This window comes from Venturia canescens, chromosome 7, assembly GCF_019457755.1.
Source record: "Venturia canescens isolate UGA chromosome 7, ASM1945775v1, whole genome shotgun sequence".
Lineage (NCBI taxonomy): Eukaryota > Metazoa > Arthropoda > Insecta > Hymenoptera > Ichneumonidae > Venturia > Venturia canescens.
In genome coordinates, this window is record NC_057427.1 from 3,103,440 (window position 1) to 3,118,807 (window position 15,368).

The window sequence follows — 15,368 nt, forward strand, 5'->3', positions numbered from 1 at the left end:
GCGAGAGGCATGAAAACCTCCCTAAAGTCATAAGCTCGAATGGGAAGGAAAATATTATTCGAAAGACACTTTGATGAGTCACACTACGAAATTATTCACGTTAATTAAACGATTCATTTTTCATGTGCATCCTAATTCATTACGTAATCAGTGAATTCTTTGTTCAGTTCGTTCGAGCAAATTCGTCCTTTTGATGATTTATTGAATTTTCTGTGGAATCGCGTCGATAATGTTCAGTGAATTTCAGTATTTTTTGCCTCGCACGATCGAAAACGATTTTTTTAGAGATTTTTTCAAATGACACAAAGTTGGCATAAGTTCTCGTCGGATGACACTGTATAATTGACTGTACAACGTGCTGAATTTCGCCTCAAATAGAGAGAAAGATAAAGGGGGGGGGGGGGGGGGAGGAGAGAGAGCGAGAAAATAGTGCGTGCGTGCCTTTCCCTAACGACGTTTCCAAGCAAACTTCGGTCTCGGAAGCTCGTTATATTTTTACGTACCGAAAAGTAAAGTTTGCGAGTAGAAACCGAACGATCCGTATTTAAGCCGAGTACACGTACACAAGAGAGAGAGAGAGAGAGAGAGACTTATTTCCCATCGAGATTTATCCCAAACTTTTCATCGTAATAATTTCTCTACTGGCGTACACACGAACCGCCCCCATGTAAATATAGACTCGCATCAATGTTGCACGACCCTTATTAAATGTATACACGCGATCCACATCCACACAGATACACGGGCAAGTACACGTGTGTTTGCTTTCTTTTTGTTCTTGGCATTGACTCGAGTAGCTTCCTCGTCTCATTAAATAATCACGAGATTTAGTTTTCCTTTGAGGGAACAAAGGAGAATAAGATGAAGAATCCGGTTATTCGCGGCGTTACTTCATTTTTCATTTAGAGTTCTCCGAGGGAGAGCCGAATTTATTAGTCAAGCAATTTTCCGCCGGAATTTGATTGAAACTCTCGTTTTCTTGTGGCTCAAAGCTGCGACTTTATCGACACTTGAGTTTGGACTCGTCGACTGTATTTTTGCACCTCTTTACCAAGATTCATTCGGGACAGCGATCGAGATAAGGGACATTGACTCTTGACACACGCCCCATCTTAAACTCGAGTTATCTCGTGATTAATGTCGAATGTAATTAAGATTCCCCTCAGCTCCTTGCTCCTTCACGGTTAACAACACTTTTGGAGAAACATCACGACGACGTACGCGCTCCTTAAGGACCCGAATATTCTCGTACACGCTAACACAAGTGCATCGTTCTGGTCATGCCTCCCGTATACATGCGCTCGAATATTTATTATACATGTACAGAAATACCTTTATGAATACACATATAAACGTAATTTTATACACGAATAGAGACGTACGTTTGTGTACGAGAGAACTTGTGACCTACATTACACATCGTGAATTTCCACCCTCCAGAGGCTCGTCCAAACTCGCATACAGGCTTCGCGAGTCATTTTATTTTCAAGCATCCTACCCTTTAACACTCCCCGTAGCATTCGCAGCATTCTAACCAAATTTTATTCCCCCGATTCGCCAAAATAATGAATTCTGTAAACTCCTACTTACTCCAATTCAAATAACAATGGAAATTTCTTATAAAACCTGTTGCAGCTTCGTTCCACTTTCCCGTACCCCCTTGAGAAGAAATTCTCCGTGCTTAGGCCCTCACAAAGTAGATGACGTTGAAGTTTGCAGCCTCCGAGTCCAGCCAAATGTAAAAAAACTCCCCAATGATTCCAGTAACTCTCCAATTTCGTTGTCTCCCGAATTTGCAATTCGTAGTTTTTCAACCTGCACCTTCTGCTCGGTGAAATAAATAAAAATACGTGAATTACAAATGTTTTACCCTTTCGTTGGACTCGAACATTGCGAACTTCAGCCTCCTCGCGCAAAATAGCGTCGAAATTCTCTCATATTTTGCATTCGGCAACCCAAAATAAATTCCCTCCTTTCCATATAATCCACTATTTTCATGAATGTTTAAACCCTCCGAATAACGACACTTTCGAATACTCGTCTACGTCCATTTATTTCTAGGATACCGATTTACACGTTTCGTGCTATTCGTACCCGCAAACAATTTCCAACACGTGTTTCCTCCGATGTTCCTTTCACTCTCTCTCTCTCTCTCTCTTTCTCTCTCTCGCTCTCTCTCCCTTTCGCCCCCCGCGTTTCCACATACGTGAGAGAATGCAGTTCCATATCGTATCTCGTATTTCTATGTATATGCAACGTACGTATAAGAATTTAGCAGTGCATATAGTTCGATATATACATGAGCGGGAGTACAGGCCGGCGAGAGGCTACGTTTGAAGCACACGACACACTGGCTCTAAGCGTAACCACGAACACAACACAGAGAAGCGAGGGGCGGGAGAGCTAGCGAGAGGATCGTGTGTGACGTCTTCCGTGTAGTGAATCTAGTGCCTTAATATTCATACATATATATGTCGTGGGAATACATACACAGTGTTACATCGTGTACACAAGATACAACATACTACATAATACGGCACGAGCCAACGGAGCGCAGTATCCGGGATATTAAATATCGACACGAGGAGCAAACATCTCGGGACGAATGACAGCAACAAAAATAGCATAAAAACGTATACAAGTGCAATCGCAAAGGCAGCAGATCGAAAACACGACGGACGGGGGACAGTGTAAAGCGATAACGATAAGTGCGAATGGGAGAGGAAGAACTTTGAGCGAGAGAAGGAGAGAGAGAGAGAGAGAGAGAGAGAAAGTTGGAGGGCACGAGCCCGCGAGCGTTGTAAGAAGAAACGAAAACACTGATAAGCACAATGAAGCACGTGGAGAGTGACGAACACGCACGTACACACACACACACACACACACACAGCTACACGAGGAGGGAAAGCAAGATAATTGAAGTGATGTTTTCACGGGGATCGTGTGATGAGGCAGTTAATGAATCGAGTGGACGTTTTTTTGCCTGTAGATAAAATATTATTTCGCCTTTTGCCCTCCGTCGATCCATTTTTCTTTCTACTTCTCTCGTTTCATTGAAAGTGCTTGAAAATCGGGAAAAGTTTGAGGGGAAAGACCGGATGGGAAATTGGCCTTGTTGCAGAGGCTTTTCATCGTGTGCAAATGCGAAAGATTCGCGTGTACGTCTCGCCACTTTTTCAGTACGCTTTAAACTCTTTCACCTCAGGTACAATCTCGTTACACTCTTCCTCCTGCTTTTATATTTATTTACATAAAATACATGAAGCAACAAAGACGACGCATACGTACACGAACGCGGTCTCGTACTCAACGCGCAATTCTGCACATCGAGGTGGCTCGCACCGCCCTCGAGCACAAGCAGGATCTCTCGGCTGTTCTCGTCACACGCGCTTTGTATAAATTGCATCAATGCACCCACGCGCACACAGTTCGAATACATTTAATATACATAAACGTGTGTGAATAGTTGACGAAAGAGTTGCACAGTCGCAAGTACTCGAGAGTACTTTCGCATTCGCCTTTCTCTCTCTCTCTCTCTGTATGTGCGTGTACGTATGCAATTACGCTGGGTGGCTCGCGGGGCATTCTCATGGGCGCAATTAATCGAATAATCATTCGAAAAGTCCGCTTCCGTAGCACCCGTGAAATTCCCTCAATTCCGTTCCTCTCGCCTGCCAATTAGCAACAGTTGTCTGTCTCCTTTCCCCCTTAACACGAGCACTATGGTTATTAAACTTTTTTTTACAACAACGAACCGACCGATCAAGAGACAAAAGTTAGTGAATTTTTGTGCAATAATGTGAAAAAAAAAACATCTACAAAGAATACAACAACATCGGCAACATCGTCACCGGAAACAATACAACAGCAACAACATCAACAGATAAACAACAACTACAACAACAACCCAAGCAACAACATCGTCAGAATATAGCTCTCGCTTAACGACACAACTACAATATCACATACATTTTAATATATCTTCGAACCAAATATATATTTCACGTCACACATACGCCGTAGATCTGCCGGACCCTCCACCTACCAACCATCGACCACGAAACGAAGTAGAACGAAATATAATAATTACGAAAAAAATGATACGAAACGAGATATACATATATATATATATAAATATAAATTAAACGAGAGTAGAGCACGACGTAGATGAAAACGAATGCATACGTTTATATGTGTTACGTACGTGTGAATATTTTTACAAACATACATACATTATCGTGTGTGTTGTTTATGTATAAATATATATACACACCGACGTATTATTATCGAAAACGTTCAGTCGAATATTTCCAGACGATTACATCAGCAACGATATGTCTAACGATCTATCTATATTTTTGATTTATATATATATATATATATATATATATATATGTGTGCTCACCACAAATGTGCCATTGCAAGGGCTACCAGTGCACTCACAGACAAACATTCAATCGACCACTGCTACCGTCTCGCCAAATCAAACCTCAGCAATTCGAATCGGACAGAAAAAAAAGAAAAACAAATAATGTAAATCAATATTCAAACGTTTCTCGTGTCGCAAAATCGAAAGATGAAAGTCAAAGGTTTTATGAAAATTCACATGTAACATAATCGATCAATAGTTTTGATATACTCGATTCTTAAGATGTGTATTTTCATATATATTTATACGTACGTATATTTATATAGAGATTCAATTGAGACAGAGAGAGAGAGAGAGAGAGGGAGAGAAGAAAGAGAGTTAAAATTTCACCGTACTACACGTTTAGTTATTCTCCTCACGCTTAATCCACACGCAGAGCAAAGAGACAGAAGTATTAATTGTCCAGTTAAAACACCGGGTTGAAAAGAGAAACAGATGAAAATTCATAAAGTCAGCGGAGTTTGTATACTGAAAAATTGAAAAGATGTTAAAAATGGAATCGAACGAAGCAAAATTTGGCCAAAGTGACGAGATGAGACGAGATAACTCTCTGCCGATCCGTGCACAAGAGACTAAAGAAAAGCAAACTAAAAAAATGCTCGGAGATCAAAAACAAAAAACGAAAGGAAACAAGGGGTGTTATGTTGGAATGTTTGTCTGTGTGCAGATGCAGCCATCTCTCGTTGTGTGACTTGAGGGGTGATGATGATGATCATGATGATGATGATGATGATGATGATCATGATGTGATGATGATGATGATCATGATGATGGTGATGATGGTGATGATGGTGATGATGATCATGATGATGATGATGATGATGATCATGATGATGAGATGATGATGATGATGATGGAATTCTCACTGGTTGGGGAATAATTCAGGGCTGATGAGTGCGAGGGCTTAGGCAGGTCTACGGCTCTCGTTAACCCAACCTTCCCCCGTCGCTCCGTTTCTTCGTGAGACAATCTCGTACGCGCCAGTCTCACTCTCTTGTACAATGGACGATACCGTGTACCTCTTTTTGTTCGACACTTTTTCATCGCCAACGACGGTAAGTCAGTTATTGTGATTAAACCAAACAATCGACGATGATGATAAACTATTGGAATTTTTGTAAGAAGAGATAATAAAATTAAGTCATTTTTAAATATCGTTACAATTTAAACGCCATGCTCGATCTCCGACAGCTTTATATCATCGTATTCCATTCTATTGTGTGAGAAACGATAAAAAAACCAAAAAAAGACTGTTGCGTATATCGTATGAATAAGTGATAATCGCATTGTATCGTTTGAATAATAACGTCCTCAATAAAACCGCTGAATCATCATATTTTCATCTAATTCTGTGATAAAAATTGTAACGTTCGTTACCTCAGTCCTCATGATTATTTAAAACCATATTTCCACATCGATATACGGGAATGTATGAATCGCGAAAGAATGTCCAACCGAATCGTCGATTCCGGATGCCATTGTTTGCGAGGCTCGATTAATATTGATGAAAACTACGAGCGAATTTCTCCAGCGACGATCCACGAATACGGAAAGAAAAAACGAAAGAAAAAAATTCATTCCTATCTCTATACTGTTTTGTCATTTATCAAAGTTTTTCTCCCCGACTTTGCCTTTGGAATTTCGTTAAAAGTGTGTCTCCATTTTAATTGTTTTTTTTTTTTTCCTCGGGCACAGAGCAGAACCGTTAAATCTGATGAAGAAATTCGATTCGTGAAAGAAGTATGCGCGTCTCGACGTTGACGGACGCGTTACCAGATATGCCCTGCTGTACATTCAAATCAGCGTCCTCTCGTTCTTTACGTATATTTTGCCTGCCTCCCCCTTTGCTCGTCATCGTCGACCAGTCGCGTTACCCGGTTTAATCGAGCACCTTCCTTCGAGTCGTTCTTCCACCCGTTCTCATCCCTCGCGACGTTTCCGTAGTACGTCGCGAGAAATTTCGTCGGTTACGCTATCGCGAGGAAATGTCGTCAAAGCGGGGATGGGAGGGCGACCAGGAGGACGAGCGGAGAAATATTAAGGGAGGGGGTGATTAATGTTGGCTTCTGCGCGCGCTCTTCGTTGCCGGCCTCTAATCAACGCTCTCTCCCTCCGCGATATTACCACCTTCAATCTGAATCTTGGCCGTCGCTCGACCGACGCATCCCCGAGATCCAGGCTCCGGGCACGCGATAATTGCTAATTGCAATAATTAAGGAGCATCCCCAGACCCGTCCCGAGTTCCCTTTTATCCAAAACTTTTATCTATTTACATGCACATAATTCTTACGATTACCGCGCGCACCGTGTGCCCTTTCTCCTCTAACCGGAAGTCACAAAGTTCACGAAGTTTTTTCCACCACCCTACTCCCCTTTAACTCACCAATCTAAATCCGGACTGCGCGCATAAGTTCTCGCGCGTGAAATTACAACGCACGAAATCCGCCCGTCGGATGCCCGCGCCTCTTTTTTATTCTTTCGTAAGTCGTCCTTCCTCGTAAATCCCATTTAGACGTAATCATTGTGACACTTCCTGTCACGGAAAGTAGCCGGGAAAATTTATCCACGAGAACTCGCCTATAGACGTATCTATACCTTCGTACAAACGGACACAGCGAAAAGCTCGCGGACCGACGCTCACGAATACGAATTTGCGCATTCCCATGCACGCACCCCCCCTCGCCGCCCTGGCCGTCGTTCCCTCCTTTTCTCACCCCCTCCTCGTCCCGGTCTTTTCTTACGCTACGCTTTGCGCTCGATTCACCGGGTACGTCTCGCTTTTCTCGAGCCTCCGAGTTCCGCGATCGCCTTTTTCTTCTCATCCCGGGATTATACGAATTAGCAGATATTTCTTGTGTTTTTGTGAACAAAAAAGGCAAAAATATCTGTCCAGAGAGTCGAGGAAAATGGCTCGTTTCAACCCCGCCGTTTCACAAGCCAAAATGATTCGTGTTTATCAGCGCTTTTGAATCGTCCACGTACCGGTATTCTCCAGTCGATCGGGATGCTTTAATTGTTCGCGTTTCTTTCGCAGAGCCTTCGCTTTCGCTCGCACCTTTTGCCTCGATGAGAACGATCTCATCCACCTTAATAGCCTCCTGTAGACGGTCGCGCGCGGCTACCGGTTAATAATTTCGCGTTAAACGTTCAAAATTACGCGAGCTCCGTCTCTCCCCTCTCGTTCTTCCTGCCACGAGAGCCGCGGCGTAGCACGAGCGTTTAATTCTCGTCACGAAGACTGCAAACACAATTCCATGCAGCTTGAACAAAAGCCAAAGAGGAATAGACGGGGAGGGCGCGGATGGGAGGAGGGGAAAATGCGATGATTACTCACTCGAAGACGAATATTAATTCTGATTGCGTTTGTGCCCACGCTCATCGATTATTTCCTCAATTCTTGGCTCGTCTTCACGCGAAAACATTCGAAAGTTATCGTACCAACAAGCTTAAATGAACTTTCCAATTTAAAAATCCACCAACCTCATTTCACATTCTTCTTCACAAATTCAGTCATTTTTCTCTTCGTCATTTACCTCCACCCCCCTCCCCTGTTTTTTCCTCCCCATAATCTTCCACTTGCCTCACAAATAATTCGCCACTAAATCACCCGTGAGACGCATTAATTCACATAAATATGTAGAAGAACGAGGGGATAAGAGACGAGGCGGAGAAAATTGCGATGTGAAATATGTGCGGAGAAAACGCAGCAGCCGGGGAAAAAGAAAATAGAAAAGAGAATGTGTGTGCAGGCCGGCGAATACCGTTGCATTGTACGTTTCCGGGCTATATGACGCGCTCTCCGTCGCGGATCAATATCCGGGAGGAAGTAAAGTGCACCCAGTCTACATAAATATCTGTATATTTATATATATATAAATATACATTTTTTTAATACACACCCATATACATGGGCTTACGTGTAGTAATATCAGTGTGTGTGTGTGTGTGTGTGTGTGTGTGTGTAGATATTTATGTACTGTGGGCAAGAAAGAGATTTGTATGTAATGTAGTAAAATATAGTTTGAGAGAATGGAAGAGAAGAAATGAGAAAGAATATATTGCGAGTGGTAGAATAAAGCGTAGGTCTTGCTGATCGAAAGATATATTTCATCTGTTGCAGGCTCGAGCGCACACAAAAATGACACTACCGGGAATGGGAGACCGGCTCCACTGTTGGCCGAGCCCCGATACGGAGCTGCTCCCCAGCCCTACGGTCAGTACTCTTGAGCTTTCATCAGCTATGCTCGAACCTATCCCTCGATGATCAAGCATTTTTCATTCTCTCTTTTTCTTTATTTTTCATCCTCATTATTTTAATTAATTGTACAAGCTTTCAATCTTCGTGCAATTTTTGTGACGAATGCTTCTGGAATGTGGAAGATTCGCCGAGTTGGAAGTGTCTCGTTGAAGGAGTGAACGACGCCGAAGAAAATCTTTTCTCCCGGGCAATTATTGCGAGCTCTCTCGATCAGGGTGAACACAGTGACTCGGGAGCGTGTATTTTTTCATTCGGGGAAGCTTGCTTTTTGGAAAAAAATGAAAGAAAACGTTTGTTTCCAAATGGCTGTGCTCCAAAGCTCAGCTTTTGCGCAGGTTTTGACAGTTGATGGTTATGAAAACACGTTGATGTCCTAAATGCCTTCGAAGATCTTTCAACTTTTACGCTTTCATTTATTTTCAAAAAGAATCTTCTTCAATAAGTTCGGCCATTTTATTCGCTCCGAAATCATCCATAATTTCTTTCGTTGGAAAAAATCTCCGTTGGAAACTTTCACTTCGCTTTCGTTGATCCTTTGTTTTTATCTTCAATCGTGATAACGCCCTGTTTCTATTTTCTCTTACAGGATCAACTCCACAAGTAGGATTCCCTCCGGGCGCCGGTCACGATCGTTACGAGGAGAATTTTAACGGACCGACGACTTACGCGGAACCGTACGTCGAAAGATATGGGATTAAGAGCGACTTCACCGGTCGCGAGCCACTACATCCAACCCCTCCGAGACCGGGTTACGTGCCGACTCTCGGTCAAACACCACCATCGAGTACACAAGGCTCGGTCATGATGGTATACGGCCTCCAGCCCGACAAAGTCAACACCGACAAGCTCTTCAACTTGTTCTGTCTTTACGGCAATGTCACCAAGGTTTGAATCTCTCTTTTTCCTTCCGCGTATCCGCATGTGTCTTTGTGCGCACGAAAATTGCTCCCCGGAAGAGACAGGCATGAGCCAGAAACGTTGCGCGTCTCTTGCTTCAAGTGTCCTTCTCTTCCGAGCGAACTTAACTTCAAAGTACATAAAGCAAGCTCTTAGCTCAAACTCATATATATATAAAGCGAGAACGCGAGCTTACCCTGTTAGTTTTGAACGCCTCCTACGATGTGCCGTCACGGAGGTGAATCCACCGAATTTCTTCAAGAAATTAACAGCCCGTTATAGTCTTGGATTAAGGAAATAACTTCAACACACTTTTTTCGCGTCAGCGAGGAGTATTGAAACTTTCATTTTGGTCGAAGTAGAAAAAAACGGTTGCAAAGTTAATTTTATCGATGAGAAAGTGGCTTTGGGAATCGTGGAAACGTACAGAGACGAAGAACCCTTCAAATTTTGTCATTTCACTGACGTTGAGTGGCTGTGAAACGAGAATTGTTCGCTCGTTAATCCGAAAAAGTTTCCAGGCCGTCCGCTCCATTGTGAAACTAACGATTGTCCCGTTGCGCCTCTCGTTTTTACAGTTTTCTTCATTTTTTCTTAGTGTCTGTCATCGTTAAATCATGATTTTTGTCCCAGGTCAAATTCTTGAAGACGAAAGAAGGCTGCGCCATGATTCAAATGGGCGATGGTATCGCGGTCGAGAGATGTTTGCAAAACTTGAACAACGTCACGATCGGCACCGAGGGCAAATTACAGTTGGGCTTCTCGAAACAGGCGTTCCTCGCTGATGTGACAAATCCATACATACTACCGGACAAAACAGCGAGTTTCAAAGACTTCACCGGCAGCAAGAACAACAGGTGTGACGAGGATGGAAATATGAAAACGAAAAAATAAAATAAAACGAGCAGGCTTGCTAATTGAGAAAATTAACCTTAATTACGTAAATCCGTGGCTCATTCCTGTCTGGTGATTTTTAACGACGTCTTACAAGTGAAATTTTACGAAAAGCTAAAAATTCCAAGGAGCATTTCAAAAGAGCGGCACGGAGCTCATTTTATTTCTACTTTCTTGGGGGAAAAAAAAACGCAGTGACCGACACAAATGTACCTCGTGAAGCAGTCAAAGTACTTTTGTTTATAGAATCAGCATTAATCATTAACAAAGCATTAACCATTTAATTAGGGATCGATCATTTTATGGTAACATTGAAAATTACGTTCGAAATGAATTTTTTATTCGAGGTTCCTCAACCCGGCGATGGCAAACAAAAACAGAATACAGCCGCCCTCGAAGATTGTACACTTTTTCAACACGCCACCGGATCTAACCGAGGACACCGTCAATCGTGTTTTCGTTGAACGTGGAATCGAGGCACCAACGACCGTCAAACTTTTTCCCCTCAAGTCTGAGAGATCTTCGTCCGGACTCATCGAATTCAGTAGCGTTGGTATCGCCGTCGAAGCCATCATGGAGTGCAATCACACTGCTCTTGAAAACAGCAGTAAGTATAATAAAACAAAATTGTACTGTGGAAGATTTATTTATATTTGATTTTCTTTCCACGTATGCGAAACTTCAAATTCAAATTATTCTGGCATTTTTCGACCAAGATCGTTTGAACAAATCGTTTATAATTGAATGTCAATTCGAGTTTTTTCAATCCCGAATTAGATATCGGGATATGAATAGGTGAAATTTTAGTCGTTGCCTTTGCATGATGACGATCGTCGCGAATATTCAAAGTGTCATTCCGGTCACACACTTCAAAGATAACGGAACGTTCTAACTATACAAAGTGTAGAATTTAAATCAGTCACATAAAGCAGTGTCCCTATTGGTGAAACGTGCACAAAGCGTGTGAGCTGCAAATTCAAAGAAATCGGTCAGCATTCGAAATCAACGTTTCTGGCTTCCCCAATGTCGTTCACGTTCATTCGTGACGCAGAAAATGTATAAAACTTCAACTACCACCATAATTTCCAACTTAAATCGTTGCTGTACAGAATAACGTGTTAAAATAACTCGTAAATTTTTTGACGTCGCTCCCCGGTCAACGATTTGACCGCGAATGAAAAACTGATGTTTCCATAAAAAGTAAATGTTCTCGATATCCATACCGGAATGACCCTTTGAAAGGAATAATCGTTAACGACGTTAAAAAAGCATTGAATAGGACCTTAATGAAATTCGAGACACTGGTGAATGAAGCAGCAACGAGAAACAAAAAGGTGGCTTCGTTTCAGACGGCAAATTCCCGTACATCATGAAGCTGTGCTTCTCGTCGTCGCGCACCATACCAGCGAATTTTCCACCGAGCAGCGGCAGCGGTTCAACGAGTAATTCCGCCGGTAACGGCCACGCGAAAATGCAACAGGATTCGGAATAGAACGGCGAGGTCCAGGGCCAGCGTCATCGTCAGCGTTCATCAATCGCTCTGCACACATTATGCGCCGCGACAACTGGAACTGGCAATTCAACGTCAACGGGAATGCATCCAGCGGCTGTTGCAGCTGCAGCAGCGGCAGCGGCGATAGCACTGTCCCCGGTATTACCTCCCGTGCCTCCACCTTTACCACCCGCCTGTCTCCTTATCGCCGGACCGGCGTTATATCCGACCGTACCTCCACCACCGCCACCACCGCCGCTATCAACATTCTGGCCCTATTGACGATAAAGTTGTATTATCGTCGGAACACACATACACACACACGCGCACGAGCACATGAGTGTACTCCGGAGAGATGTGTCTTCGTGGTGAACCGACGAGATAAACAGAAAAGGAAATATTAAGAAAAAACAAAAAATAACGACGACTATAATAATAATAATAATAATAATATAAAAATGAGAATAAGGAGAATGAAATGGTGAAGAGAAACACCACGAGCTACCAGGAACCTACATGTGACAGGGGAGATAAGAGAAAAGGAGGAAGAGGAGAAAGGTACAAGGGCGGAAATGGCGAACGATTTAACGAGAGGACCAAAAAGCATCGTGAGCAAAAAAATAAGAAAGAAACAAAAAGCATACTAAATAAATAAACCACCGTCGTTATCAAACTCCACTTCACAGCTCCTCGAAGGAAACACGAGAAATAAATTTAGACAGTGGCTCAACATCGGGCTGAACTTGGGAAACGTTTATCTTTTCCTCGCACGCGCGACCTTCTCGTTTCATCATTGCGAATACATATCAGATGAAATATGAAACAATAAGTAACGAGTCTTTTTATTGGTATCGATGAAGGGGGAGAGAGAGAAAGCGAGAGAGAGGAAGGAAATAATTGATGCTTGGAGATGATGAGTGGTAACGAAGAGCGATTTTAGATGTGAATCAAGATTGAGACAATGATACTCGAGCCAATTAATTTTTGACTAAATTTCGCTATAATCAGGTATTAAAAAACGAAGATACGATTACAATTGGGATCTCGCATTGCGCTAACGAGCGAAGAATACGATTATTGTGAGGAAACAATTGAGGAGGAAGGACCGGATAATCAAGTATGTTTTATTGGACCAAATCACTCATTTTTTCGAGTCCTCTTACACACACACACACACACAGACACACACACACACATGCACACATACACGAAAACACGAAAGGGTCTCTCTCTGTATCCGATAAACGAAAGGAAATGATGCCGAGGCATATTTTCGCAAGCTGTTTATATATTTTTCGACTAACTACTGCGAGGCCAAAGATATATGCGCGACAAGTTTCGCGACGAGCTTATCCGCGGATGCTTTTATTCATCTTTTAATCTGCCATTTTTTGTCACAAGTTCTTCTTCATCGTACCTCGTTAATTAGTCGCTGAGGTAGCGTGATTGAGCGACTCGCAACTCCGAGAGCAAAAGAAAATGAAGAAGCCATCGAAACTTGGACTCCTCCGTAGGCACTTTTTTTCGCTGCTTTCGAACTTGACGAAAAACTTTCAGCACTAAAGAAGTTGACAGAAGCTCTGTGCCAAAGCTTGTCGCGATTCATTATCTTCATTAACGTGAGAAAATAACCGGACAGAAGTATGAAAACAAAATATTTTCTCAAACGCTACTTGTAAGAACAGTAATGAGAAGAGCAAAAAAAAAACAACAATGAAACAAAATTAAGAGTCATCGTTTATCCAATTTCCCTCTCTTTTCCGGGTGTCCCTTCTTATTCACAATTAATATTTCTAGGAGCTGTTAGTGTTCAGGGTTTTGCGACGAATTGAGAGCTGTCTGATCGGATCGAGAACTGTGAATTGAATTTTATATAAGCAAAAAAAAAATAAGAAAAAAATTAAAATAAAATAAAAAACAAACAATTAACAAAGAGAACAAAAGAAAACTAATGACATTGACGAAACAATATATTAGTGTCTCTCGGCAATATTTTGTCGGGCCGAGGGATGTTTTTATAAAAAAGGTTTTAGATCTCCGAAGATTAAAAGCAACAAACAAACAAACAAACAAACACACACACACTCACACACACACATCCACTCACTCTCACACATGAATATGAGCATACAACTAATAATTTCGAAGCGAACCAAATGACTACTTATAAATATAGACTTGACAACTCGGCCATACGTAAAGTGTAAGATATATAGAGGAAAAAAGAAAAAATAAACAAACGAGGGCATTATAACCCTACGAACCGCGTGAGAACAATATACATAACCGCCAATTTTTTTGTCCATACATCACAAGAGGCAGACCTAACAAATGAAGTTTAACGTTTTAAATAAGGCAAGAAATAATAATAACGAGAGGAAAATAAGTAAAAGGAAAAAAATGAGGAAAGAAAAGGAGGAGGAATGACCCTGAGACACCGACGTTTTTATTCGAGGCAATATTTGTTACAATACGTCTAGATAACGATAAGGTGCTTATCCACCGGTTTAAATAGCTCATCGTGTACGAAATGCTGAATCGAACCCGTGTCGTTAATCGCTCAGATGGTATTCGTATATTCGCGCGTGATTGAAATGCAAAGTAAAAGAGCAACAACAATAGATGAAAAGTAAGATAAAATCGAGAAAAACGCTATTCTACACACTGATGCAATACAGCCATCGTGTTTCGATGTATATACTATGCAGTTTTATGATAAAACGTGCGCGAAAAGTAACGACGAATTAGAGATTCGCTCGAATTAGGGAGCCTAAGTATTCATTAAATAATTAGATAATTGGAATTTGTCCCTCGCGAGCGATCGTTCGATTTTTCAGTTCCCTTTGCGTCGTTATTCATCACCGACACATTTTTACGATTTATTCCATTCGTCAAGCGTTTCTTCTTTTTCTTTGGTCCTCCCTTTTCATCGTCGTTGTCACTTCGACGTTCAAGCATCACGTTCTCGCTCCCTTTTTATTTTTTTCCTTTGTCACACACGCCAGTGGCATTTTTTTTTCATGATCGCATTGGTTTGTGATCCACCATGTAAAAATCGAAGTTTTACTGAATTTTCAATTCAGCTGCGCATCAACTTTCGTTCTGAACGAACGATTCGTCTCGAATTTTCACTTAGTGCATCATTAGCGCTATTGTATGAACGAATCAAATTTATTTGTTCGCAAGTTCGAACAAGTTCAAAGCCGTTGAGAGACAGATTAGGATTTAAGATTAATTCGAAAACGAAATAACAATTTAAACAACTTTAGGCCATTTTAATCATATCATAAAGAAATAGTAATTGTAGATATTTATGTGATGATGATAATGACGACGATGATAATGATGATGATGATGATGATGATGGTGATGATGATGATGATGATGATGATGATGAT

General features: G+C 41.7%; 1 protein-coding gene across 3 annotated transcripts in view; it reads left to right on the plus strand.

Annotated features, from left to right (window-relative positions):
• The window catches only part of LOC122414008 (heterogeneous nuclear ribonucleoprotein L), a 77,244-nt gene extending 62,993 nt beyond the window's left edge, over window positions 1-14,251 (plus strand). Inside the window, exons 7-12 of one of the 3 annotated variants that reach the window (XR_006261680.1) lie at window positions 8,550-8,642; window positions 9,274-9,572; window positions 10,218-10,441; window positions 10,826-11,085; window positions 11,813-12,890; window positions 12,979-14,251. Coding sequence is in view for 2 of the 3 variants with exons in the window: in XM_043424749.1 (XP_043280684.1) it covers window positions 8,550-8,642; window positions 9,274-9,572; window positions 10,218-10,441; window positions 10,826-11,085; window positions 11,813-11,970 (1,034 nt within the window). In the remaining variant the exon portion in view is untranslated. Of the gene's footprint in view, window positions 1-8,549; window positions 8,643-9,273; window positions 9,573-10,217; window positions 10,442-10,825; window positions 11,086-11,812 lie in introns of all 3 variants that reach the window. The other 2 variants (XM_043424749.1, XM_043424750.1) reach the window with 2 other exon arrangements.
• The last annotated feature ends 1,117 nt before the right edge of the window (window positions 14,252-15,368 follow it).